The sequence below is a fragment of the Triticum aestivum genome, chromosome 1D (genome assembly GCF_018294505.1).
Source record: "Triticum aestivum cultivar Chinese Spring chromosome 1D, IWGSC CS RefSeq v2.1, whole genome shotgun sequence".
NCBI lineage: Eukaryota > Viridiplantae > Streptophyta > Magnoliopsida > Poales > Poaceae > Triticum > Triticum aestivum.
The window spans coordinates 488027160-488048028 of NC_057796.1; the positions used below are offsets into that span (position 1 = coordinate 488027160).

At 42.5% G+C, this 20869-nt stretch overlaps 1 protein-coding gene across 1 annotated transcript; it reads right to left on the minus strand.

The window, feature by feature from the left end:
• Positions 1-15142: 15142 nt before the first annotated feature.
• Positions 15143-20318, minus strand: LOC123178368 (uncharacterized). The gene is made up of 7 exons (XM_044591446.1): positions 19728-20318; positions 19434-19512; positions 18878-18986; positions 18365-18531; positions 17077-17185; positions 16556-16671; positions 15143-16282 (listed from the first exon to the last, which is right to left on the minus strand). Exons 1-7 carry the CDS (start codon positions 20244-20246, stop codon positions 15318-15320), a joined length of 2064 nt encoding a protein of 687 aa, XP_044447381.1. The 5' UTR covers positions 20247-20318; the 3' UTR covers positions 15143-15317.
• Positions 20319-20869: the final 551 nt, after the last annotated feature.

The window sequence follows — 20869 nt, forward strand, 5'->3', positions numbered from 1 at the left end:
AAGGCATCCCCTCTTTCGTCCTCATCCATTGGTAAATTTACTTGGAGCTATATTTTTATTCACCACATGATATGTGTTTTGCTTGGAGCGTCTTGTATTATTTGAGTCTTTATTTCTTAGTTTGCCACAATCATCCTTGCTGTACACACCTTTTGAGAGAGACACACTTGATTCGGAATTTGTTAGAATACTCTATGTGCTTCACTTATATCTTTTGAGCTATATAGTTTTTGCTCTAGTGCTTCACTTATATCTTTTAGAGCACGGCGGTGGATTTGTTTTATAGAAACTATTATTCTCTCATGCTTCACTTAGATTATTTTGAGAGTCCTACAAAACAGCGTGGCAATTTTCTTTAATTATGATAGTCATTCAAGATTAGTAAAAAAAAATCTTATGAGTGTGTTGAATACTATGAGAAATTTGATGCTTGATAATTCTTTTGAGATATGAAGATGGTAATATCAGAGTCATGCTAGTTGAGTAGTTTTGAATTTGAGAAATACTTGTGTTAAATTTTGTGATTCCCGTAGCATGCACGTATGGTGAACCGTTATGTGATGAAGTCGGAGCATGATTTATTTATTGATTGTCTTCCTTATGAGTGGCGGTCGGGGACGAGCGATGGTCTTTTCCTACCAATCTATCCCCCTAGGAGCATGCGCTTAATACTTTGTTTCGTTAACTAATAGATTTTTACAACAAGTATATGAGTTCTTTATGACTAATGTTGAGTCCATGGATTATACGCACTCTCATCCTTCCACCATTGCTAGCCTCTCTAATACCTCTCACTTTTCGCCGGTATCATACACCCACCATATACCTTCCTCAAAACAGCCACCATACCTACCTATCATGGCATTTCCATAGCCATTCCGAGATATATTGCCATGCAACTTACCACCGTTCCGTTTATTATGACACGCTCCATCATTGTCATATTGCTTTGCATGATCATGTAGTTGACATCGTATATGTGGCAAAGCCACCGTTCATAATTCTTTCATACATGTCACTCTTGATTCATTGCATATCCTGGTATTCCGCCGGAGGCATTCACATAGAGTCATATTGTTGTTCTAAGTATTGAGTTGTAATTCTTGAGTTGTAAGAAAATAAAAGTGTGATGATCATCATTATTAGAGCATTGTCCCAAGTGAGTAAAGGATGATGGAGACTATGATTCCCCCATAAGTCGGGATGAGACTCCGGAGTAAAAAAAGAGAAAGGCCATATAAAAAAATGAGAGAAAAAGAGAGAAGGCACAATGCTACTATCCTTTTTACCACACTTGTGCTTCAAAGTAGCACCATGATCTTCATGATAGAGAGTCTCTTATGTTGTCACTTTCATATACTAGTGGGAAATTTTCATTATAGAACTTGGCTTGTATATTCCAATGATGGGCTTCCTCAAAATGCCCTAGGTCTTCGTGAGCAAGCGAGTTGGATGCACACCCACTTAGTTTCTTTTGTTGAGCTTTCATATACTTAGAGCTCTAGTGCATCTGTTGCATGGCAATCCTTACTCACTCACATTGATATCTATTGATGGGCATCTCCATAGCCCGTTGATACACCTAGTTGATATGAGACTATCTTCTCCCTTTTTGTCTTCTCCACAACCACCATTCTATTCCACATATAGTGCTATGTCCATGGCTCACGCTCATGTATTGCGTTAAGATTTATAAAGTTTGAGAACATCAAAAGTATGAAACAATTGCTTGGCTTGTCATCGGGGTTGTGCATGATTTAAATATTTTGTGTGATGAAGATAGAGCATAGCCAGACTATATGATTTTGTAGGGATAACTTTCTTTGGCCATGTTATTTTGAGAAGACATAATTGTTAAGTTAGTATGCTTGAAGTATTATTATTATTTTTATGTCAATATTAAACTTTTGTCTTGAATCTTCCGGATCTGAACATTCATACCACAATTAAGAGAATTACATTGAAAATTATGCCAAGTAGCATTCCACATCAAAAATTCTGTTTTTATCATTTACCTACTCGAGGACGAGCAGGAATTAAGCTTGGGGATGCTTGATACGTCTCCAACGTATATATAATTTTTGATTGTTCCGTGTTATATTATATTCTGTTTTGGATGTTTAATGGGCTTTATTTTACACTTTTATTTTATTTTTGGGACTAACCTATTAACCGGAGGCCCAGCCCAAATTGCTGTTTTTTGCCTATTTCTGTGTTTCGCAGAAAAAGAATATCAAACGGAGTCCAAACGGAATGAAACCTTCGGGAACGTGATTTTCGGAACAAACGTGATCCAGAGGACTTGGAGTTTACGTCAAGAAATCAACCAGGAGAACACGAGGCGGGGGGGGGGGGGTGGGGGCGCCTACCCCCTGGCGCGCCCTCCACCCTCGTGGGGCCCATGTTGCTCCACCGACGTACTTCTTCCTCCTATATATACCTACGTACCCCCAAACCAACGGAGGCATCCACGAAAACCTAATTCCACCGCCGCAACCTTCTGTACCTGTGAGATCCCATCTTGGGGCCGTTTCCGGCGTCATGCCGGAGGGGGCATTGATCACGGAGGGCTTCTACATCAACACCATAGCCTCTCCGATGATGTGTGAGTAGTTTACCTCAGACCTTCGGGTCCATAGTTATTAGCTAGATGGCTTCTTCTCTCTCTTTGTATCTCAATACAAAGTTCTCCATGATTCTATTCGATGTAATCTTCTTTTGCGGTGTGTTTGTCGGGACCGATGAATTGTGGGTTTATGATCAAGTTTATCTATGAACAATATTTGAATCTTCTCTGAATTCTTTTATGCATGATTGGTTATCTTTGCAAGTCTCTTCGAATTATCAGTTTGGTTTGGCCTACTAGATTGATCTTTCTTGCAATGGGAGAAGTGCTTAGCTTTGGGTTCAATCTTGCGGTGTCCTTTCCTAGTGACAGCAGGGGCAGCAAGGCACGTATTGTATTGTTTCCATCGAGGATAACAAGATGGGGTTTATATCATATTGCATGAGTTTATCCCTCTACATCATGTCATCTTGCTTAAAGCGTTACTCCGTTCTTATGAACTTAATACTCTAGATGCATGCTGGATAGCGGTCGATGTGTGGAGTAATAGTAGTAGATGCAGGCAGGAGTCGGTCTACTTGTCACGGACGTGATGCCTATATACATGATCATACCTAGATATTCTCATAACTATGCTCAGTTCTATCAATTGCTCGACAGTAATTTGTTCACCCACCGTAATACTTATGCTCTTGAGAGAAGCCACTAGTGAAACCTATGGGCCCCGGGTCTATTTTCCATCATATTAATCTTCCAACACTTAGCTATTTCTATTGCCTTTTATTTTAATTTGCATCTTTATTTCTCTTTATCATAAAAATACCAAAAATCTTATCTTATCATATCTATCAGATCTCACTCTCGTAAGTGACTGTGAAGGGATTGAAAACCCCTTTATTGCGTTGATTGCGAAGTTCTTATTTGTTTGTGTAGGTGCGAGGGACTTGAGCGTGGTCTCCTACTGGATTGATACCTTGGTTCTCAAAACTGAGGGAAATACTTACGCTACTTTACTGCATCACCCTTTCCTCTTCAAGGGAAAAACCAACGCAGTGCTCAAGAGGTAGCAAGATGTTATATGCACGAGTAGAACACAAGTGAGTTGTGGGCGATACAAGTCATACTGCTTACCAGCATGTCATACTTTGGTTATTGTTGGATGAAGCGGCCCGGACCGACATTAAGCGTACGCTTACGCGAGACTGGTTCTACCGACGTGCTTTGCACACAGGTGGCTGGCGGGTGTCAGTTTCTCCAACTTTAGTTGAACCGGGTGTGACTACGCCCGGTCCTTGTTGAAGGTTAAAACAACACTAACTTGACGAAATATCGTTGTGGTTTTGATGCGTAGGTAAGAACGGTTCTTGCTCAGCCCGTAGCAGCCACGTAAAACTTGCAACAACAAAGTAGAGGGCGCCTAACTTGTTTTTGCAGGGCATGTTGTGATGTGATATGGTCAAGGCATGATGCTATATTTTATTGTATGAGATGATCATGTTTTGTAACGGAGTTATCGGCAACTGGAAGGAGCCATATGGTTGTCGCTTTATTGTATGCAATGCAATCGCCCTGTAATTGCTTTACTTTATCACTAAGCGGTAGCGATAGTCGCAGTAGCAATAGTTGGCGAGACGACAACAATGCTATGATGGAGATCTAGGTGTCGCGCCGGTGACGATGGTGATCATGACGGTGCTTTGGAGATGGAGATCAAAGGCACAAGATGATGATGGCCATATCATATCACTTATATTGATTGCATGTGATGTTTATCCTTTATGGATCTTATTCTGCTTTTTTGACGGTAGCATTATAAGATGATCTCTCACTAAATTTCAAGGTACAAGTGTTCTCCCTGAGTATGCACCGTTGCCAAAGTTCGTCGTGCCGAGACACCACGTGATGATCGGGTGTGATAAGCTCTACGTTCACATACAACGGGTGCAAGCCAATTTTGCACACACAGAAATAATCGGGTTAAACTTGACGAGCCTAGCATATGCAGATATGGCCTCGGAACACTGAGACCGAAAGGTCGAGCGTGAATCATATAGTAGATATGATCAACATAGTGATGTTCACCATTGAAAACTACTCCATTTCACGTGATGATCGGTCATGGTTTAGTTGATTTGGATCACGTGATCACTTAGATGATTAGAGGGATGTCTATCTAAGTGGGAGTTCTTAAATATGATTAATTGAACTTTAATTTATCATGAACTTAGTACCCGATAGTATTTTGCTTGTCTATGTTGTTGTAGATAGATGGCCCGTGCTGTTCTTCCGTTGAATTTTAATGCGTTCATTGAGAAAGCAAAGTTGAATGATGATGGTAGCAATTACACGGACTGGGTCCGTAACTTGAGGATTATCCTTATTGCTGCACAGAAGAATTACGTCCTGGAAGCACCGCTAGGCGCCAAACCTGCTGCATGAGCTGAACCAGATGTTATGAACATCTGGCAAAGCAAAACTGATGACTACTCGATAGTTCAGTGTGCCATGCTTTACGGCTTAGAACCGGGACTTCAACGACGTTTTGAATGTCATGGAGCATATGAGATGTTCCAGGAGTTGAAGTTAATATTTCAAGCAAATGCCCGGATTGAGAGATATGAGGTCTCCAATAAGTTCTACAGCTGCAAGATGGAGAAGAATAGTTCTGTCAGTGAACATATACTCAAAATGTCTGGATATAACAATCACTTGATTCAACTGGGAGTTAATCTTCCGGATGATAGTGTCATTGACGGAATTCTTCAATCACTGCCAGCAAGCTACAAGAGCTTCGTGATGAACTATAACATGCAAGGGATGGATAAGACAATTCCCGAGCTCTTCGCGATGCTAAAGGTTGCGGAGGTAGAAATCAAGAAGGAGCATCAAGTGTTGATGGTTAACAAGACCACCAGTTTCAAGAAAAAGGGTAAAGGGAAGAAGAAGGGGAACTTCAAGAAGAACGGCAAACAAGTTGCTGCTCAAGAGAAGAAACCCAAGTCTGGACCTAACCTGAGACTGAGTGCTTCTACTGCAAAGGGACTGGTCACTGGAAGCGGAACTGCCCCAAGTATATGTGATATACATGTTATTGATGTATACCTTACTAAAGCTCGCAGTAGCACCTGTGTATTTGATACTGGTTCTCTTGCTAATATTTGCAACTCAAAACAGGAACTGCGGATTAAGCGAAGATTGGCTAAGGACGAGGTGACGACGCGCGTGGGAAATGGTTCCAAAGTCGACGTGATCGCCGTCGGCACGCTACCTCTACATCTACCTTCGGGATTAGTTTTAGACCTGAATAATTGTTATTTGGTGCCAGCGTTGAGCATGAACATTATATCTGGATCTTGTTTGATGCGAGACGGTTATTCATTTAAATCAGAGAATAATGGTTGTTCTATTTATATGAGTAATATCTTTTATGGTCATGCACCCTTGAAGAGTGGTCTATTTTTAATGAATCTCGATAGTAGTGATACACATATTCATAATGTTGAAGCCAAAGGATGCAAAGTTGATAATGATAGTGCAACTTATTTGTGGCACTGCCGTTTAGGTCATGTTGATGTAAAACGCATGAAGAAACTCCATTCTGATGGACTTTTGGAATCACTTGATTATGAATCACTTGGTACTTGCGAACCATGCCTCATGGGCAAGATGACTAAAACGCCGTTCTCCGGAACAATGGAGCGAGCAACAGATTTGTTGGAAATCATACATACTGATGTATGTGGTCCAATAAATATTGAGGCTCGCGGCGGATATCGTTATTTCTTCACCTTCACAGATGAGTTGAGCAGATATGGGTATATCTACTTAATGAAACATAAGTCTGAAACATTTGAAAAGTTCAAAGAATTTCAGAGTGAAGAAGAAAATCATCGTAATAAGAAAATAAAGTTTCTACAATCTGATCGTGGAGGAGAATATTTGAGTTACGAGTTTGTTCTTCATTTGAAACAATGCGGAATAGTTTCGCAACTCACGCCACCCGAACACCATAGCGTAATGGTGTGTCCGAACGTCGTAATCGTAGTTTACTGGATATGGTGCGATCTATGATGTCTCTTACTGATTTACCGCTATCGTTTTGGGGTTATGCTTTAGCGACAGCTGCATTCACGTTAAATAGGGCACCATCTAAATCCGTTGAGACGACGCCTTATGAACTGTGGTTTGGCAAGAAACCAAAGTTGTCATTTCTTAAAGTTTGGGGCTGCGATGCTTATGTGAAAAAGCTTCAACCTGATAAGCTCGAACCCAAATCGGAGAAATGTGTCTTCATAGGATACCCAAAGGAAACTATTGGGTACACTTTCTATCACAGATCCGAAGACAAAACGTTTGTTGCTAAGAATGGATCATTTCTAGAGAGGGAGTTTCTCTCGAAAGAAGTGAGTGGGAGGAAAGTAGAACTTGATGAGGTAACTGTACCTGCTCCCTTATTGGAGAGTAGTTCATCATAGAAACCGGTTCCTCAGACACCTACACCAATTAGTGAGGAAGCTAATGATGATGGTCATGAAACTTCAGATCATGTTACTACCGAACCTCGTAGGTCAACCAGAGTAAGATCCGCACCAGAGTGGTATGGTAATCCTATTCTGGAGGTCATGTTACTTGACTTGACGAACCTACGAACTATGAGGAAGCGATGATGAGCCCAGATTCCGCAAAATGGCTTGAGGCCATGAAATCTGAGATGGGATCCATGTATGAGAACAAACTGTGGACTTTGGTTGACTTGCCCGATGATCGGCAAGCCATCGAGAATAAATGGATCTTCAAGAAGAAGACTGACGCTGATGGTAATGTTACTGTCTACAAAGCTCGACTTGTTGCAAAAGGTTTTCGACAAGTTCAAGGAGTTGACTACGATGAGACCCTCTCACCCGTAGCGATGCTTAAGTCCGTCCGAATCATGTTAGCAATTGCCGCATTTTTTGATTATGAAATTTGGAAAATGGATGTGAAGACTGCATTCCTGAATGGATTTCTGGAAGAAGAGTTGCATATGATGCAACCTGAAGGTGTTATCGATCCAAAGGGTGCTAACAAAGTGTGCAAGCACCAGCGATCCATTTATGGACTGGTGCAAGCATCTCGGAGTTGGAATAAACGTTTTGATAGTGTGATAAAAGCATATGGTTTTATACAGACTTTTGGAGAAGCCTGTATTTACAAGAAAGTGAGTGGGAGCTCTGTAGCATTTCTAATATTATATGTGGATGACATATTGTTGATTGGAAATGATATAGAATCTCTGGATAGCATAAAAGGATACTTGAATAAGAGTTTTTCAATGAAAGACCTCGGTGAAGCTGCTTATATATTGGGCATCAAGGTCTATAGAGATAGATCAAGACGCTTAATTGGACTTTCACAAAGCACATACCTTGATAAAGTTTTGAAGAAGTTCAAAATGGATCAAGCAAAGAAAGGGTTCTTGCCTGTGTTACAAGGTGTGAAGTTGAGTAAGACTCAATGCCCGACCACTGCAGAAGATAGAGAGAAAATGAAAATTGTTCCCTATGCTTCAGCCATAGGCTCTATCATGTATGCAATGTTGTGTACCAGACCTGATGTGTGCCTTGCTATTAGTTTAGCAGGGAGGTACCAAAGTAATCCAGGAGTGGATCACTGGACAGCGGTCAAGAACATCCTGAAATACCTGAAAAGGACTAAGGATATCTTTCTCATTTATGGAGGTGACAAAGAGCTTGTCGTAAATGGTTACGTCGATGCAAGCTTTGACACTGATCCGGACGATTCTAAATCGCAAACCGGATACGTGTTTATATTGAATGGTGGACCTGTCAGTTGGAGCAGTTCTAAACAAAGCGTCGTGGCGGGATCTACGTGTGAAGCGGAGTACATAGCTGCTTCGGAAGCAGCAAATGAAGGAGTCTGGATGAAGGAGGTCACATCCGATCTAGGTGTCATACCTAGTGCATCGGGTCCAATGAAAATCTTTTGTGACAATACTGGTGCAATTGCTTTGGCAAGGGAATCCAGATTTCACAAGAGAACCAAACACATCAAGAGACGCTTCAATTCCATCCGCGATCAAGTCCGGGTGGGGGACATAGAGATTTGCAACATTGATCAGCACCAAGGCTCCATGGGTGTTAGAATCATTACTGTGTAATCTAGATTCCTGAATCTAGTGCAAGTGGGAGACTGAAGGAAATATGCCCTAGAGGCAATAATAAAGTTATTATTTATTTCCTTATTTTCATGATAAATGTTTATTATTCATGCTAGAATTGTATTAACCGGAAACATAATACACGTGTGAATACATAGACAAACAGAGTGTCACTAGTATGCCTCTACTTGACTAGCTCGTTGATCAAAGATGGTTATGTTTCCTAGCCATAGACATGAGTTGTCATTTGATAAACGGGATCACATCATTAGGAGAATGATGTGATTGACTTGACACATTCCGTTAGCCTAGCACTTGATCGTTTTAGTTTACTGATATTGCTTTCTTCATGACTTATACATGTTCCTAAGACTATGAGATTATGCAACTCCCGATTACCGGAGGAACACTTTGTGTGCTACCAAACATCACAACGTAACTGGGTGATTATAAAGGTGCTCTACAGGTGTCTCCGATGGTACTTGTTGAGTTGGCATAGATCGAGATTAGGATTTGTCACTCCGATTGTCGGAGAGGTATCTCTGGGCCCGCTCGGTAATGCACATCACTATAAGCCTTGCAAGCAATGCAACTAATGAGTTAGTTGCGGGATGATGCATTACGGAACGAGTAAAGAGACTTGCCGGTAACGAGATTGAGCTAGGTATTGAGATACCGACGATCGAATCTCCGGCAAGTAACATACCGATGACATGCAGTTTGACCGATAAAGATCTTCATAGAATATGTAGGAGCCAATATGAGCATCCAGGTTCCGCTATTGGTTATTGCCTGGAGACGTGTCTCGGTCATGTCTACATAGTTGTCGAACCTGTAGGGTCCGCACGCTTAACGTTTGGTGACGATCGGTATTATGAGTTTATGTGATTTGATGTACCAAAGGTAGTTCGGAGTGCCAGATGTGATCACGGACATGACGAGGAGTCTCAAAATGGTCGAGACATAAAGATTGATATATTGGATGGCTATATTCGGACACCGGACGTGTTCCGGGTGGTTTCGGAGAAAACCGGAGTGCCGGAGGGGTTACCGGAACCCCCCGGGGAAGTATTGGGCCTTAGTGGGCCTGAGGGGAGAGAGAGGGCAGCAGCCCAGGAGGTGGCGCGCCCCCTCCCATGGGGAGTCCGAATTGGATTAGGGGAGGGGGGCGCGGCCCCTCTTTCCCTGTCCCTCTCTTTCCTTGCCCCTTCCACCTCCTAGTAGGACTAGGAGAGGATGAATCCTACTCCTACTAGGAAGAGGATTCCTCCTCTCCTTTGGGCGCACCAAGGCCGGCCGGCCTCCCCCTTGCTCCGTTATATACGAGGGGGGGGGCACCCATAGACACACAAGTTGATTGTTCCAAGCCGTGTGCGGTACCCCCCCTCCACCATAATCCACCTCAGTCATATCGTAGTGGTGCTTAGGCGAAGCCCTGCGTCGGTAGCAACATCATCACCGTCATCACGCTGTCGTGCTGACGGAACTCTCCCGTGAAGCTCTGCTGGATCGGAGTTCGTGGGACGTCATCGAGCTGAACGTGTGCTGAACTCGGAGGTGTCGTGCGTTTGGTAATTAGATCGGTCGGATCGTGAAGATGTTCGACTACATCAACCGCATCGTTATAACGCTTCCGCTTTCGGTCTACGAGGGTACGTGGACACACTCTCCCCTCTCGTTGCTATGCATCACCATGATCTTGCGTGTGCGTAGGATATTTTTGAAATTACTACGTTCCCCAACACAAAGTAGTGTGGATGTAACAGTAACAGTGGCAATAGTAACAGTAGCAGTTTTGTAGTGATTGTAACTGTAGCAGTGGTACAAATAACTTAGCAAAGATCAATATGTGAAAAGCTCGTAGGCATTGGATCGGCAATGGATAATTGTTTTGGATAATATTCATCATGTAGTAGTCATAACCTATGGTGACACAGAACTAGCCTCAATTCATCAATATAATGTAGGCATGTATTCCGTATATAGTCATACGTGCTTATGGAAAAGAACTTGCATGTCATCTTTTGTCCTACCCTCCCGTGGTAGCGGGTCCCTAATGGAAACTAGGGGATATTAAGGCCTCCTTTTAATAGAGAACCGGAACTCAAATTTGGTAGCAAACTTATAGCCCTTCAATCTAATTGGCGAGGCGAATATGAAAAAATGATTCCTATTTTCAAGAACTTGGCATTTCTCACCATGTTTCTTGTCTGCATGCTCATCTACAAAACGGGTCTGCTGAACGTAAACACAGACATATCATTGAAGTTGGTATTTCTATTTTGACTGGCGGATCTATGCCTCTCAAATTATGTGATGAGGTGTTTCTCTCCGCAGTTCACCTCATACACATGATCCCTAGTCGTGTCATCAATAATGAAACTTGTTGGGGATATTACTACTGGGTATAAACCGGCCAAGAGAGGCCGGGTTCTCCCCGTAATGAGTTATTTATATTGGAAGCCCATGAAGACAAGGAGTGTGGCGCTTTACGAAGGCCCAGGGCCCAAAGGCGGATTAGGGCCTGTAGACATAAACCGCCATATGACATGTAACTTGTATTATAAGATAAGAAAGAGTAGAAACCGAGCCAGACACGTTTATGAGCCGGCCTCGGGATTCTGTAAACCGCCGGGCGTCAACCTGTGTATATAAAGGGACGACCCGACGGCGGTTTAGGGACAACAAACAACAACTCGAGAGCCAAGCATAGCGGATTCGCTCCCTGGTCATTGAAACCCTAGCAATTCCACAACAACTGGATTAGGCCTTTACCTTCACCGCAAGGGGCCGAACCAGTATAAACTCCCTGCGTCCTTTCTCCGCTTTAACCCCTTTAAGCTAACCCGTCGCGATGGCTCCACGACTAAGTCCTTTCACTAGGACATCTGTCGTGACAAAACCACGACAAAACTAAAACTGAAAGACTTCTCCAAGTAAAACTAGACTACACATTTATTTGTGTGTTTGGATGCACTTCCTGGCCCAATCTTAGACCTTATAACAATTTCAAACTCATGTTCCGTTCGTAACAATGTGCTTTCATTGGATATAGTTCTCAGCACAAAGGGGTAAAGTGCCTTGACTGATCCACATGACGTGTCTATATCTCTCGTGATGTCGTTTTCAACGAAATAAAATTTCACTTTGCTGATCTTCACCCCAACGCCGGTGCCCTACTTCGCAAGGAAATTTTCTTGTTGCCATCCCATCTTAAATGCCTTGATTTTGGGGAAAATAATTGTGATGCTCATATGTTAACTAATCCTCATAATCGTGTGCATGAATAGTGTGATGATGCATACATACCTACTGGAAAAGATGGTGAAGAAACTGCTCAAAATGATTTAAAAAAATGGCCTCAAATAGGCGACATTTTATGTCTCCAGCACTGGGGGTCATATCTCGCACGAGATCAGCGCTGCTGCAGCCCAGCAACCAATCTTCCTCGGGATCAACCCGGCTGCAGGGACAACGCCACTGAACCCGCGTCACCATCCGCCAGGCGTGGCGCTGACGAATCGGCGGCTGCCACTCGGACGCCCCCAACTCGCCTAGAAGTAGCACCCGGCCTGCACAAATCTGCAATGCCCACACAGTCAGGTGCGACTCGCTGGCATGTGGGTGGACCCAGATGCTACGCACAACGCCCGCGTCCTGGCGCAGAACCGATAGGCGGTCGGCCTAACGTTGGTTCGGCCAGAGGCGCGCGATCCGGCCAGGCCCATGCAATCATTGCATGATGATGGGCCTGTCATCGACTCGGGAGGCGCTGGATCTTCTATGCCACTCTTGTCTACTCTGCCAGCACCAGAATCTACACAAGATCCTGCTGCACCTGAAGGATCTGCTACACCAGGGGGGTCTGCCTCAGGATTGACTGGGGTGTCCGTTGGATCTTCTGCGCCGACTCATGTTCCTCCTCAGATATGTAAAGGAGTAATTCAACCTGTCAATTACATGCACATAACCAAATTTGGTCTAGCATGTTCCACAGGTGAACCCAACACTTTCGAAGAGGCACTTGGTGATGAACATTGGATAAAGGCTATGGAGGAAGAACATGTGGCACTTCAGAAAAACAAAACGTAGCATCTGGTTCCCCCACTGCGAGGTCAAAATTTAATTAACTGCAAGTGGGTCTTTAGAATCAAAAGGAAGTCTGATGGAACCATCGATCGCTATAAGGCGAGACTTGTTGCAAAAGGTTTTAAACAACAATATGTCATAGACTACGAGGACACTTTTAGTCATGTTGTTAAAGCTACTACTATCCGTCTTGTCCTATCTATTGTTGTTTTCAGGGGATGGAGTCTTAGACAGCTAGATGTGCAGAACACCTTTCTTCATGGAGCCTTAGACAGCTATATGAAACAACCTCTTGGGTTCGCTGATAAAAACTCATCCTTACATGTGTGCAAACTTGATAAAGCCCTATATGGATTGAAGCAGGCTCCGAGTTCCTGGTACTCACGTCTCAGTCAGAAATTGCAAGCAATTGGTTTTGTTCCTTCCAAGTCTGATACATCACTGTTTATTTACAATAAGTCAAATAAATACATATTTGTGCTTATCTATATTGATGATATTATTTTCACAAGTTCATCTGATGAGGCAGTGACAGGACCATTGAAGGACTTGCGTGCTGAGTTTGCTCTCAAAGATCTGCATTTCTTTCTAGGTATTGAAGTGAAGAAACTTGGAGACAGTCTTCATATTTCCCAAGAAAAGTATGCTGCTGATCTGGTAAGAAGAGTTGGTTTGCAAGTATGTAAACCCTCATCAACTCCCTTTTGTCTAGTACAGAAAAGTTGTCACTTGTTGAAGGAAATCCATTGAATCAAGAATACAGCACCAGGCACAGAAGCTTAGTTGGAGCACTTCAGTATCTTACTTTGACAAGGCCTGATATCTCTTTTCGTATTAACAAAGTGTGCCATTTTCTTCATGCATCCACCACAGTTCATTGGACTGATGCTAAGCGTATAGTGAGATATGCCAAAAACACTATGAATATTGGTCTTAGCTTTAGCAAATCTTCATCTACTCTTGTCAGTGCATTTTCTGACTCTGACTGGGTAGGATGTTTAGATGACAGACGCTCAACTGTTGGATTTGCCGTATTCTTTGGACCAAATCTGATATCACGGTGTGCAAAGAAACAAGCTACTATCTCAAGGTCAAGTACGGAAGCTGAATACAAGGCACTAGCCAATGCTATAGCAGAGATCATTTGGGTTCAGTCCATGCTAAGGGAACTTGGGTGTGAAACACACTCATGCCGCATGCTTAGTGATAACCTTGGTGCAACATATTTATCTGCTAACCCTATCTTTCATGCAAGAACAAAACACATTGAGATAGATCTCCATTTTGTTCAAGAAAGAGTTGCTAATAGACAACTGGAAATCGTTTTGTGAATTCAAGAGACCAGGTTGCAGATGGCTTTACAAAAGTGTTGGCCACAAGAAAATTTGAAGAATTCAAGCATAATCTCAACTTGCGATGTTTTGATTAAGGGAGGGTGTCAAACATATGTGACATGAGGTCTCAACCCCCACGCATGATGGGTCATATCATGTGCCGAAGGCAACTAGCTTGGTTGCTAGGATTGATGTCTATCTCTGTAACTTGAATATCTATCCATGGCTTATCTCTTGTTCTGCAAGTTGTAATCTGAACCGATATACGCGATCAGGGAGTTGCGCCCCTGCACTATAAACACGTAGCCGTCGCCCAGGAAGAGAGTACAACGTTCCAACCCTATTTCTCACACATTTTAGTGACATTCCCTGCCCGCGCTGAGCTCTCCACCTCCAGTTGTAATACTCCTACGATGCGAAACCAGAATTCCACCTCCAACCATCAAACAAAAGATTTTTTTTATCGGATACGTTCAGCTTGTAGAGGGAGGAAAAATAAAATATCACGTCTTTTTGCGGGGAGCACGTCGAGGTAGAAGGTACTGCAGGTAGTCGACATTTGGATGATCAACGAGGATGAGAAACTAAACATATTAAAAATTCCAACTAGTAAAGCTTAGGTGGCTAGTGTGTAATTAAACTGATTTCCTTGTACTTGCAAAGAAACTAATGTGATTCTTCTTCTCAATTAATTTCCTGTTTTCTTTCTTTCTTTCTCCATTGGACCCAAATCACAGTGTTTGTAGATGTAGCACTAACTGAAACAAGTTTATTCACATTAAAGTTACTCAAAAGATATTTGTGTCAATCACGTGGCGGTACAACACTTCTACGGGTTGGATGGTTTGACCCTATTTATATTGCGCCGAAGATGCCAAATATGTTTGTTGTTGTTTTTTTATTAGAAGGAGCACTGAAAGTGTTACACATTTGCGTACTAGCGTATGGTTTTTGATTAGAGGAGTCCAAACAGAGTCACCCAGATGAAGAGGATATGCAGAGAAAATTGAAACAGAGCGAGAATCCTTCAACACAATAAAGCCAAATTGTAACTAATTATAATCTCGAAATGAAGGTTCCTTCAGTACAATACCAAATTCAATGTAGGGTCCTTAAGACATCCATTCATCACCAAAAGAAAACTAAAACCAACTAACTCAGGCCACTGGCCTTACCTTTCGATCCTCTTGCCCTTACAGTACTTAGGGATATATTTGACGATATCCAGCGTGTTGTTAACATCTGCAATGGTTCTTATCCCGGCATTTATGAGTCTCCCACCGCCATACTGGTCCTCGGTGATCCATATATTCCCAAGACAATGTGCCACCGAGAGGTCGTTCCATAAAGGAAATAGTTGAACAACCTCCGGTTTAAGCTTCGTTAGGGTTGACCACCTATGTTTCACTATGTCCCCGACAGGCTTCAGTCTCGCGGACTCGGAGATGATTATTCTGAGTTGAAGCATGGACTTCCTTGCCAATTCCTTATCAAACATGCTCTCTCCATACTCTGCGAGCACCTCTGCTGCCTCCAATGCCGCTTCCTGGCCTATATATACTTCTGAAAGTACTTTACTATCCCCCTCAGGCATATTAGTGAGACCACGGTAATCACCGTTGAACTCCAAGTCCTTGCAGACTTTGAATGGGAAAATATTCTTCTCTATGGCGTCTGACGTGCACCAGGAGGTTCCATATCCATTAATGAAGCCCACATTGTTCCCATTATCCCCTCTGAACAATACGTTAGCAACTACTTTTTTGCCTGGCACCTGGACAACCAACCACCTAAGCAGCGGTGTGTCTACTGCTTCTTCGGGAGTAAAATAGTGCCCCCATTCATCAGGTAAGGTGTTTGCTGCCAGCCCATCTTCAAACTGTTTGAGAAAGGGTATAGAGGCACCTTCATCCTTCATGGTGAAGTCCAAGGCGATACTTACTAGTCCTTGTATTGGCTGGGGATTGTCTCCAGCTCCAGGCTGGGGATCAGGATCCTCGTCATCGTCATCGTTGCAGCTTACGTGCGTGATTGAGGCAAGAATAAGGGCGACTGCAAGCATGATGCATGCTTTCTTGCCGAGAGATCTACGGGTCGCAGACGTGCTTTTGATGGTGCAGCACGCGATTATGGCAGCTGCAGACCACAATATAACAACCACAAATGAATCAGTCTTTTCCTAAATAGGGGATGATTCATAGGATACAGAAAAAATGCAGGAACAGCACAAGTTAAAATTTCCTAGTATACAGCAAAGAAACAAAAACGTACTAGTTTTAGAGATAATGATTCATTTCCTGCAACAAGTGTGTGTGTGTGTGTGTCTGTGTGTGTGTGTGCGCGCGCGCGCATTGGCAATATAGTTACAAGCTCAGAGTAATTGTATTAGCTAAGTGAAAGAATGACTACCTGCAAAGGCAGTTAACACAGCTTCGTATATCATCTGATCCGATCCTCTCAGCACCCCATAAACAGAACCAACCTGGATATCTTCGTACATGCTTGTGGTTGTCAGGACTAGTTTGCTGCCATGAACAAGTGACAAGCGTGAGGCTTTTCCTTTGCAGATAGGCTGCTCATCAGTATAATTGGACCAGAGAACATAATGTTATTCTACATATCTAAGACGCAGTGCGATATTGATCTGAAATCAAGCGACACTTCAGTCATGATGCATCACAATAATGCGCAGAGCAACTACATAAGTTCCCTGAGTAGTAAAAGAAGTGCATAAAGAGAGGAAGAACGAACAACTACAGGTTATGAACATCTACTTCTATAGTACATTTGGTCAGCAAGGTCATTCAGATATAAATGGCAGGACCTTAGGCTTTGTACCAGAACTGCATAAATAAAGAACCAAAAACTACAGGTCGTGTACAACTACTTCCAGAGAAGAACAAGAAAGTGAATTAGAAGGCAATGAGTACCTTAAGGTAGTGGGCTTCCCGGTGAGCACTAGTGTGTCATTGGTCGTCTCTTTGCAGCTGCAGATCATCCTTTGTACCGGCAGAAGCCTTGCTTTATCACCTGGTTTACCTTCTTACCGGAGAGATCACAAAAAGAGGAAAGCAGATGCATAAAGTTATTATGGATAATTTCATAGCACAATTTTTTATATTATTGGTTGATTAGTTTACCATATTCAAACTTTGCCTAATACAGAAAAGTAAAATATGATCCAGGCTTCTTTTAGAAGCAAACCACTCAACAAGTTTATACGGAAAATTAGAGATGACTGCATCTACATATTTAAGATTTTCAGAATTTATGAGTGATAATGACTAGTGGAAGATAATCACGAAAACAACTTTGAATATTATTTACTATTTCAGATTATTTTAACAATGAAGGAAGTTGGTGAAAAAAACCCCAACTTTTTAACTATTGCTTCCAATAGGTTGATATTGATACCTCCAAGACTAGGGTAAAAGTTGATTCTACCGCTAAAGGAGGTTGACAAGCAAAAACCAGATTGTTTGGATTACTACTTGAAATTTGTTGATGTACCAGTGCTCGGGCATGTATATCATCCATAACCAAAGCGATTGTTACTAAAATGAGATTTATAATATGGTGTAGAGATGCCATTGGCATGCTAATCAAAAGGAAATCAGCAAAGCACAAACATCAGGAAATTTTTCGAATATATATGATATTGAAGTCCTGCGTCAATTACACATATAAATTTCAAAAATTCAATTTCCAACATCACTTTGCATGTTTAAATCCCTTTATTGACGAAAAAAAGTCAAGATCACCCAATAGAGAGAAACCTTACCTCTAATAGTATCAAGATCTTTCAGAAGGTAAAAAATGATGATTATAACTTCAAATTTGGCACGATGAAGAGTTTACTCTCTCTCTCTCTCTCTCTCTCTCTCTCTCTCTCTCTCTCTCTCTCTCAAGCAAAGTACAACATAAGAGGTTCATTTATAACCCATGTTATCACGTCACCGGCTCACCGCAAATGCATCAAAGTCTACTTGGACACTAGCATTTCTATATACATGATTCAGGATTCTAGGCGACCAGGGAGCTTAGCAATGAAATTATATGGCCTCTGTGCCGGAAAAAATTGGCTTGGATCATGTGTGAACATATGAGACTTCATCAATTTTGTACAGTACTAGCTGATCCTAGTCCTAGCTACTGAGGAATATACAGTTACAAGCTCAGAGTAATGAAATTAGCTAATTGAAAGAATGTGTACTCTACCTGCAAAGGCAGTTAACACAGCTTGACATATCATCTGATCCGATCCTGTCATCACGCCATACATAGAATCCTCGTACATGTTTGTGGTTGTCAGGACTTGCTTGCTGCCATGAACAAGCGACAACGACAAATGCGAGGCTTTTCCTTTGCCGATACGTTGATGCTCACTATAATTTGATCAGGAAACATAATGTTATTCTAAAGATCTAAGACGCAGTGCAAGATATTGATCTGAAATCAAGCAACACTTCACTCATGATGCATCACAACAATGCACAGAACAACTACATAAATTTCCTCAGAAGTACCAGAAGTGTATCATTGAAGAACAACAAAAAACTACAGGTTATGAACACCTACTTCTACAGTACATTTGATCAGAAAGGACACTCAGAGATAAAAGGCAGGAACTTAGGCTTTCTACCAAAACTGCATAAATAAAAGAAAAACTACAGATTGTGTACAACTAGTTCCAGAGAAGAACAAGACAGTGCATTAGAAGGCAATGAGTACCTTAAGGTACTGGGCTTCCCTACGAGCACTGGTGTGTCATCGATGGTCTCTTTGCAGCTGTAGATCATCCTTTGTACCGGCAGAAGCCTTGCTTTATCACCTGATTTACCTTCATCCCCAAGAGATCACAAAAAACAAAGGTAAATAAAGTTATCATGTATAATTTCTTAGCACAATATTTTATCATTGGTCGATTAGTTTCAGAACAAAAATCTGAAAGTTTTTTCACACATTGATGTTCTAATGTTTGTTCGATCTGCAAAGTTTGAAGTTCATATGTTGTTTCATTTTTGAGAAACAAAAAAGAGAAATCTTCTTGTTTTTAGTTAGTTGGAGAGTACGGATCTCAAAGCAAGGCTGGAGGGTTGAGGATAAGAGGTTCCATGTAGCCTGAGCTATAAAGGAACTTTGTGGTTTCCCATATTCAAATTTTGCCTAATAATTTTTAGAGTAAACTGTTCACTAAGTTTATACGGAAAACTAGAGATAATTAACTGCAAAGATTGGCTTGAATCATGCGTGAACATCGACTTCAAAGCTAGAACGTCAGACTTACCAGCATTTGAGGTGGTTGCGTGAACATAGACTTCAAAGATAAGCTTGGTGCTACGGTCCATCTGCTCCAGGAGCTTAGTCTGGAAAAAAGGAATACCAAAAAATTGACACATGCAAGATTTATTTAACAATTAAAGATCATGCAGAAGAAAGAGATGAAGAAGAAGAAGAAGAAAGGAACGACTATGCGCATCCTATCCGTAGCTTGTTTTTTTGGAAAGCAAATCAAGTCAAGTGTGGGCTGATGGGCGTGGAACAAAAACAATCATGGAGCACCCGGCGCTGGCACACGTACCGGTAGGAGTGCTCGATGTAGGGCATGCAGGTGCTGGGGTGCGACGATGATCCCGTTCATCCATCCGCCGGTCACCGTCTCGCGGATGGACTGGAGAAGCTGGGCCTCGCATAGCATCGCCTTCATGGCCGCCAGCTCGGCGTAGGCTGGGAGAACCGGGGTCGCGTGCACCATGGCGTCCCTACTCAGCCGCACGCACGGTAGGTTCAGGAGGCCGTCGATGTGCTGGCGGTAGCTTCTGGCGAAAGGGAGGGTCGTGGACGCAGGAAACAGGTGCTCGTGGCCTGGGAAGGCCTGACAATGGCCGCTCCCGTCGGTGCAGCCGGTGAGGAAGAAGTCATGTTTCCGCAAGGGCACAGAGATCTTGTGGCCAGCGGGGCCGTGTCCTTGCAGCTGGACGACGAAAAGCGTATTGGCGGCGACTGCCTCGTGCTTGCTGTTGCTCGCGACGACGACGACGATGAGAGCCACTAGGAGGTACTGCGCCATGGCGAAGCGATCGGTGGTGGACCGGCCCATCTCTCTTCAATAATGAACAATGAACAATTACCTCACTTGGTTCATATATAGCAGAAGAAGCAATTTACACTAACAAAACATAGCGTGACTACTGGCAGACGCATGGTGCTCTGCTTTGAGCAACCGTCTTTAACAAGAGAAGAGGAATCGATTCCATACATGCATTCCACATTTCCGGTCTAGCACAGCCTCATGTCTTCCATCCACCCTAGTAACAACCAATGTATGGCCTATCTACCACACCTAGGTTTTTTCAAACGGATTCATTCTCTCCTATTCTATCTGCTAGGAGATTTTTATTTGTTCGCACAGTTTTACTTCTAATTTTTTCTTCTCAATTTTAAAGGCAAAGAATGTGATGGACGTAGGAATTGAAGCATTGACCTCATCACGAGGACACCAAGTTGAATCCATTAAACCAATTAGACTAATAACCTTGTGTGTAAGGCAAATTATAACATGGTCCCTCGCTTACCTCCTCTTTTCACATGACCAATGAGACTAATATCTTTCAAGTTTATATGTATGTACGTGAATCTATCAAGATGACAATCCCAATTTTTGAACTATACTTTGCTATGTTGTTCTTACCACACTGGTCATGTTAGTTATCAACATGGTTA

Excerpts from the sequence above, each read along its gene's own strand:
- LOC123178368 (XM_044591446.1), bottom strand. The coding sequence starts at position 20,246 with ATGGGCCGGTCCACCACCGATCGCTTCGCCATGGCGCAGTACCTCCTA. Across the intron at positions 19,513-19,727 it reads TACATCGAGCACTCCTACCG|ACTAAGCTCCTGGAGCAGAT; the intron begins GTACGTGTGCCA and ends CCTTTTTTCCAG. Across the intron at positions 17,186-18,364 it reads TGTGTTAACTGCCTTTGCAG|GTAAACCAGGTGATAAAGCA; the intron begins GTAGAGTACACA and ends TCCGGTAAGAAG.